Source organism: Electrona antarctica, assembly GCF_951216825.1.
Source record: "Electrona antarctica genome assembly, chromosome: 2".
Classification (NCBI taxonomy): domain Eukaryota; kingdom Metazoa; phylum Chordata; class Actinopteri; order Myctophiformes; family Myctophidae; genus Electrona; species Electrona antarctica.
The window spans coordinates 36962076-36970401 of record NC_136807.1 but is presented as its reverse complement, the minus strand read 5'-3'; the positions used below and the strand labels follow the sequence as shown (position 1 = coordinate 36970401).

At 42.7% G+C, this 8326-nt stretch overlaps 1 protein-coding gene across 2 annotated transcripts; it reads right to left on the bottom strand.

The window, feature by feature from the left end:
• Positions 1-6: 6 nt before the first annotated feature.
• On the bottom strand, positions 7-5836 carry srsf6a (serine and arginine rich splicing factor 6a). 2 transcript variants are annotated; one of them, XM_079492368.1, is made up of 6 exons: positions 5609-5836; positions 4899-5134; positions 2871-2992; positions 2334-2542; positions 1985-2062; positions 7-1809 (listed from the first exon to the last, which is right to left on the bottom strand). In XM_079492368.1, the coding sequence occupies exons 1-6, from the start codon at positions 5713-5715 to the stop codon at positions 1284-1286; spliced, it is 1278 nt and encodes a 425-aa protein (XP_079348494.1). In that variant the 5' UTR covers positions 5716-5836; the 3' UTR covers positions 7-1283. The 2 variants fall into 2 exon arrangements, with proteins under 2 accessions (XP_079348494.1, XP_079348495.1); XM_079492369.1 differs by having other exon boundaries at positions 2340-2542.
• Between the last annotated feature and the right edge of the window lie 2490 nt (positions 5837-8326).

The following is an 8326-nucleotide window of genomic DNA, read 5'->3' as shown; positions in this document are numbered from 1 at the left end:
AGTCAATGTTTTCATTAAGAACTTTAATTAAATGTACAATAAAAATGGACATGTATCTTTGACCACAAAGGTTTTTTTTCTTCCAATACCCTTAACATGGCCACAGACATAGGTGGGCAACTATCATCCAGCTGGGAGGCCACGGGGCAGACCAAGGAACAGATGGGTGTGTGTGGGTTATATCTGCATGCTGGCCTTTGAACACCTCAGCATCCCCAGCCAGTTAGGTAATGTGGCCTGGTATTCTCTGCTTTAACGGTTAGCTTGGTGACCCAAAAATTGGATGATGATGGATGGGAAATATTGAACAGCATCTGGGGTTTAGGGTGTTGCTCAGGACACTAGGACACAAAGCCAGGAAGACCGGAGGATTGATTTGGGAACCTTTGGCTTCCCAAGCGGACACTTTATATCCTGAGCCACTGCCACTCTTAGAACAGAATTCTTTGCACATTATGCCCATTGATTTGGACATATTTCTAATTGAAATGATTAGCTGTACATCAAAAATGGGGGGCGGGGGGGGACTATGGATTGTCAAATTCCTTACTCAGAAGATAATACACATCACTGACAAATCAGACACTGAAGATAGTTGTAAATTGCAAATGAGGCATCTCTAGACATTTATCCTGCCAAGTAATTATGAAATAGTGGGGACATTTTTTAAATAGACCACTCACTGCAGGCCCCTGACAAAATATAAGACTGAAGGAACGGAGCAGAGGAGAAAATCATTAGCTCTATGTACAAGATTTAAAAAAAGAAAATTCAAGACATTGGGATCTTTGCACCACTTGTTTTCCAACGAAAATAAAATTCCAAACTTCGTTGTGCCTTCTAGTATGCAGTTTTGTACGTTATTTAGCATTCTGGTTATGCAATTTAGAGTGAAATGATTACAAATGTTACAACTGAAATGCAACCATTAAGGCATGGAGAAAAGGGGGGGGGGATGGGGGAGTTAACAAAACCAAATCTATTTTTTCCCTACAAGCATGCACTTGAGACTGAATCAAAAACACGACGACTACAAATCCTAGGAAATACTAATGGACAGGAGAATGAAGAAATGATAACTAACCTATTCCTACCCACTAGCATATGCCGAGATTCTAGTATATATTTATAATCTAGCAAATGCAAATCTTAACATGAAACAAGTGCACACTTGTGGGAGGAACAGATAAGACAACTCAGGAAGCATGAGCAATTCATCAAAACTGTTACAAATAAGCATAGTAATAAGGAAAAACTAAACAATTATCAGCAGCTGAAACAACCTAATCCCGAGAGGCTGATCTAGACCGCGAGCGAGACCTTGAGCGGGACTTGGACTTGGAGCGTGAGGCGGAACGTTTCTCAGACGTGGCGTGTTGGTCCTCAGCTTTCTGAGGGGAAGGGGAATGGGAAGCTTCGCGCTCTTCCTTGCCATTCTCCACCGGAGACGGTGAGCGACTACGCAACTTCTTTGGAGAGCGGCTACGTGACTTCTTTGGCGAGCGGCTACGTGACTTCTTTGGCGAGCGGCTACGTGACTTCTTTGGCGAGCGGCTACGTGACTTCTTGTCAGCAGCCTTCTCCTTGGAACGGCTGCGAGAATCACGTTCAGACTTCACCTTAGAGCGGCTCTTTGAACGAGACTTTGACTTGCGATCTCCAGAGCGGGAACGGGATTTGTGGCTGCGCGATCGGGATTTGTGGCTGCGGGAACGAGACTTGCGGTTACGGGAGCGAGACTTGCTTTCGGACTTCCTTCCTGACCTGGAACGGGAACGACGACCCCTCTTGTTACTACGGGAACGAGATCTGCAAGGAATAGTTAAATTAAAATGTTAAAATGTACTTTTAGCCTCTAAAATGCAGTAACTTACCAATTTCTTTTACTGTAATATACCTGGCCATATTGGAATCATGTTCTCCAACTAAAATGACTTCTTTCAAATTTACTACATAGTCGTATACAATTCAATCTTGATCTTACCTGGAGCGGGATCTGGAACGGCTCCTGGAGCTCCTGCTCCGACGGCTCCTGCTGCGGGAGCGACGGCGGCTTCGAGACCTGAGGAGGATTTATTTTCAGGTGCTTAATTTGCAGGAAACAGTATATTAATTTTGGAGGCCCTAAGCCATTTTAACAGCTCCACATGCTCTTTATAATGTCTGTTATAATCACAATTTTACATAATTTATCAGCCACCTACTGATTTTTATACTACTCTTACTGTTATATTACTATTGTTGTTGCATGTGTTAGCATATTTAGCTCTAGATGACCAGCACACAGAAACTATGTTTCTAAAGGGGAATCTTCCCGGAGCCCTTAAACTCACCCTGACCTGGATCGGCTGCCAGAATATGACCTCCGTCGGCGAGACTTGTCCTCCACCAGACGTATCTTTCTACCATTGATGTCTGTGCCGTCCAGCTTGTCAATGGCCCGCTTCAGGTCTGATTGGGAGCGGAACTCGATTACGCCCTCGTTGGTGCGCTCCTTATGGGCATCTGCGTAGGTCACCTCTCCTGCCTGGCGCATGAAGTCCTGGAATGGCACAAGATTTGGTTGTTTTATACATGATATAAAAATCTAGATGCCTCATTCGCCACTGCAGTTGGAGAGTTTGCTACCCCATGCATATCTGACACCATCCATAGATATATGTGCAATGGTGCAAAGTGTAGGCAGGATTCCAGCCAAACACATTACACCCCCACCCCCCCTCTCTCTGGTTGAAGTTATGCCAATTAGTGAGGCCAACTGTAGAGTTGATGGCTGAATGAAACCATACACTCTTCCAAGACAGCAGTGGTGGCACTGCTGTATTAGCTACTGTACATGGTAAATCAAATGACTTGTCCAACATGCTCACCTTCAGGTCCTGCCAGCTGCAGCGGCTTGATAGGTTCTCCACAATGAGTCGGTACTCAGTACGAACCGGAGGTCCATACTTATCCCTGCCAGTGCGGCTTTGGCTTCTGTAACCACCGCTACCTTTAAACAACAGGAAATGGAGACTGTCAGACGGGAAACAAAGACAAAAAGTCTGTTTCTCTCAAACTGACACAAAAAGATCAGCCTGATTGATTAATCGTGAGCCAGTGACTAGGCAGATAGTCCAAGCTGACCAAAAAGATTGGATCTTGCGAGAGAGAAAAATAATACAAGACCTTCCGTTTCCATTTTCAACAATAAGACAAACCTTCATTAAGTGATCTACCAAAGCTGCTGCTTGGGCTCTTAAAAGTTTGTACAGGTCAGCATTTGGAAGTTGTTCACTGCTGCAAAGAACACCACTGCATCTGTTTCGAGCAACACCAAGCCTTGTCTGGCCCGAGCATAACACACAGGTGATTCTTTTAGCTGCATTAACAAATGGACAGTGATGTTCTTGCAAGACCTTTGAACCCTGAAAAACAGATGAAAAGGGTGGTGCATCCACATATGTTGCTGTCAACAACAACGTTCAGTCAAATTAAAGAAAAAACGAGTCAACCGCAATAGATAAAATCTTTTGTACCATCTGACCAGATGTCATTCATTTTCTATTTCTTTTCCCCTGTGTTCACTTACTTACAAAATCCACTAACATTTCTTGCGTGAGAAAAGTTCTTTACTATTGTTGCGGCACTTTTTTGCTGTCAACATAAAAACCAATGGCAATCCTCACCATCACCCCTGGTCTATTGGCAAAAGGCTGCTGTCATCATGGCTTCCGGTTAGGTCAGCCAAGGATCAAGAGGGGGCAAAGGTAGGTGACACACACATTGTAAGGTGAAAGCCAAGGCCAAACGGGACAGGCAGTCATCTTTAGCCAGTCATCTTTAGCCTCAATGGACTCTCAGCCGCAACTGGACTCTTTCAAATTGAAACATCAAGGTTTTGTTAATGTTGAATATATAAATATTTAAAAAACTTAAGTAAAACATGTACATTTGACAAAAAAAATATTCTAGACTAGACACTGCAAGCTACATGAGATGACAGATGAGTGTTTGCAATAAACATACTCAAGGGCAAACACGCAAAGAGATGAGGCCATGAAAACTTAACCTTGCCCAAAAAAGGAAAAACAAAAAAGGAAATGGACACAGCATTGACCAAGTATCGAATATTACATAAGGCTTTGTAGTCCAGGACATACAACTACTAGTCTACTACAATTCACTTTGTATGACCTCAGAAAGGGGCTTTTGTTAGGCCAAATCTAAAAAATAATAATCTAAAAATGTAAAGTCAGTCTTGACTTTGTTAAACCACAGGTGAACTTGGTTCCATTAGAATCATTACATAACATACAACAGTGGTTCCCAAACTTTCACACAAGGACCCCCACAATGGGTCTCAAAATGTTTAATTTCAAGGACCTCCCAGTTTGACCTGCATTCATCTACAGACCCCCATTTAATGGTATTTCTATCTCTGAGACACCAATTTATATTGTGAAATCAATGTTAATTTAACTCTGAGTGTACAAATGGAACCAAATGGACCTTAACGGGTCAATTTGTACACTCAGAGTTACAGACCCATAAGGGTCCATTCGGTTTGAAACTATCATTTAGCTGGGGATTCCATGGAACTGCCTCAAGGACCCCTGTGGGTCCCCGGACCTCACTTTGGGAACCACTGACATAGAATATAGAGTACTGCCTGTACTGAAGGTTATTACGTAATAGGCTTGCATAACTACTGCTATTTGCATGCAGATAAAAAAAACCTGGCACGTTTAAAAGCTAATCCACTACTGGCATAAGATAAACATTTGATGCCACACCTGAAAATCAAAGAGTCAACAAAATGGTTAATCCACTGTGTCTCTGAATAATGGCGAGTTGTGGTGTGTAGTGTGTCTCCAATGGGAAGGGAGAGAGTGTGTGTTGGAATAGACTGCACTTACTGCGACCACCACCACCACCACCGCCACCGCCGCCGCCGCCGCGATCGCCACCGTAGCCCCCACCACCACCTCCTCCTCCTCCTCCTCCTCCTCCTCCTCCACCGTAGCTATCCCGGTCTCGTCGCGGTCCACGGGCATGCTCCACGATCACCCGCTCCCCGCACAGCTCCTTGCCGTTCAATTCATATACGGCATCGTCGGCATCTCGGTTATCCTCGAACTCCACGAACCCGTACCTACAGACGAATACAATTCGGGGGGAAATGCTTAACGATTACGGTTTCAATTCAAACTAGCGTTCGTTTTAACTACCAGGGAGACATACAACTGGTTGAAAAGTGGTTAAATAAAACCACCGTCGTGAGTTTTTGGAACAATAACGCAGTAATGTTGTGCACGCTGGCTCGCCTCAACACGACGACACCATGCAAGGCGCCATATTGGCATGCACATTGTCCCACACTCACATTATCACTGGCACGGCAAAGTTTATATCGCGAAATATATCGCTATAGTCGTTTTCGACAATGACTGTGTAAAAGCCCACTCAATATATTTCGAGGTTCTGATTAATTAATTGTTTTTTAACACATCGTAGATACTCTTCCGGGGAGTTAGCACCGTTAGCACTAGCAGCTAGCACGGCCCGGGGGTAACGTCGAGCAGCTAACCCGCGTTTTCCAAAATGCACAACGAAACGAAAAACTCACCCATTTTTTAAATCAATTTCCGCGACCTTTCCATATCCGCCGAAAAATCTCTGGATGTCCTTTTCACGAACATGATAGCTTAGTCGTCCGATATAGATACGAGGCATGGTTATTTTAGTTGTGGTGGTTCGCTCCAACAAACACAACTTGTCCAATGTAATGTCCACCACGAGCGACGACCTGCTGCTCTGCTGTGCTGGTGTAAACGAAGAAGAGGAAGTTACCAGTGTTGCCAGAGTAAGAGTTTGTGAGAGAAATAAGCAACAGGGTCTATGAAGACAAGCCCAAAAGAAGCACTAGAAAATAGCCGATCTACAAGCCCACAAATGTGAGAATCACTAGTATAAACGACATTAGGATTTAGGAAACAAGCCCCCAAAAAGCAATATTACTACCAACTAGTACTATACTACCAATATTATTTACAAGCAACTTTACAGAAAAAGAAGCCCAAAGTGGCTTATAATAAGCAGACATGGCAACACTGGCTGTGTAAAGGAAGTCAACACCCCCACTCACAGCCACAAGAGGGAGTTATCATAAACAGATACAGACCAGATAAGAAAACATAAAAGGATGCAATAAATGTATGCAACATCATCATCATACTTCATCTGAATGTCTGTGTGTCAGAAACACTCACATAGCTCCACACTGCCTGCACCAAATCACTCACACTTTTCACACATAATTGACCATAATAATATGGAGGTCTTAACGAAGCCCTTTTTCCAATTTAACAAATTATAGATTAATAATGAATTTATTAGTGAATTAAAAATGCGCTAAGGGCGCAGTACCCCCTGCGATATCTCACAACGGGTGGTGTGTCTGTCTGAATGTGAGTCAGAAACACTCACATAGCTCCACACTGCCGGCGCGCGCGCGCACACACACGCACACGCGCACACACACACACGCGCACACACAGCTACCGCTGCAACACAACAAACAGTGGCACACAGTACACAGGACAACACACTTTCTTTCACCCGTCGCAACTACTTTTGCAACGAACGTGTGCGTGTGTGTACCGTGTACTTTCGCAACGCACGTGTGTGTGCGTGTGCGTGTAGCTACTTTCCCGACGCACGTGTGTGTGTGTGTGTGTGTGTGTAGCTACTTTCGCGACGCACGTGTGTGCGTGTGTGTATCGTGTACTTTCGCAACGCACGTGTGTGTGTGTGTGTGTGTGTGTGTGTGACTCAGCCCTTTTTCCAATTTAACAAATTATAAATTAATAATGAATTTATTAGTGAAAACGCACCCAGGGCGCAGTACCTCCCGCGGCCACAAGGGGGTGGGGGCAATATCTCACAACGGGTAAGGGCTAGTAAATTAAATACACTATTAAACCAATCTGAAGCCAGTGGCAGCACAGTCAAAAATGAAATAATAAATACCACAATCAAATAAATCAAATCCACAATTAATTTTAAAAGAGCGGGGCCTGCGTCTCCACTCTCCAGACATGAAAATGTTTGAGAACCACGGTTTTAAACAGCATTAAAGGAAGCCCAAAATAAGAAACACTTATAGAATGTTCAAGCCAAAAACCACAACCCGAAACTACCAATATTTTCAAGCAACTTTACTTGTCGCTTATAAATAATAATACGGTAAGTAGACATGTTGTCACATGGCAACACTGCCACTCACTCATTGGCCCACGGTGCACTGTAGCCTACTGACGCGAGGTTAATGGATTTGTTGTATAAGTAAATGTATAAACAAATGTATAATATAATTTACATTTAATCATTTATTTTCAAAACGATTCAACCGGCTATAATGAAAATGTTTCACTTCTATAATTCATTATTCTATATTTACAGCTGTGGTTCCAAAACTTTTCAGCCCGTGATCCAAAAGAGCCATTGGTACCGACCTTAGAGTACCGACCCACTGTTTGGGAACCATTGGAATAGAGTAGCCTACTACTGACACTACAGTATCTTTAAAGGTAGTTTAATGTTTTGTTAAAATAAGTGTTCAGTAACTCGATTAATTTCTGATAGTAATCATTGCAATAACAATAACAGGGGTCTCCTCGTCTCTAGTCTACTAAAATTGTCTAGCTCTTTAGAAAACACATTTTCAGGTCAGGATACTAATTTCATCCAATCAGGAGAGAGAACTCATACAGGATTAATACAAAAAAGTAGAATAATAATAATAATAGAGTAGACAAAATTGGAATGAGAACTCAAATAGAGGTTGATAAATGGGTACTCTACTCTCTTCTGGTTGGCTGAAATTGGTAAACTACCTGCCTGTTACCTTGTAACTGCCTTACCAAAAAACTTTTCGTTTTAATCCAAAGAATATCACTTACACTGCCTTTAATGGTAGAACAGAGAACAGGGTGGAATACGCCAGGCTAACCATAGTTTGTAGTCTAATTATGACAAGTCAGTGAGTCAATATATTTGAATTACATTTAGAATATAAAAGCATCATTATCAGTTAGTTGAATCCAGCAATTCTGTAGGCCTATTCATTTTTGTATCTTTCTTAGCCACCTGACGCATAGGGTTATGTATCACGTATGCATGAAATTGCAAATCGCCGCACACAAAATGGATGACTGTCAATAACTGAGAATGAAGTCTGCACACTGCTCCTTCCTTAGACATGAATTAATGACAAAATACGACTGCACAACTCAATTAGGTGCTTTGTTTTTCCATTACATGAGGTAATACATCTGAAACAAGG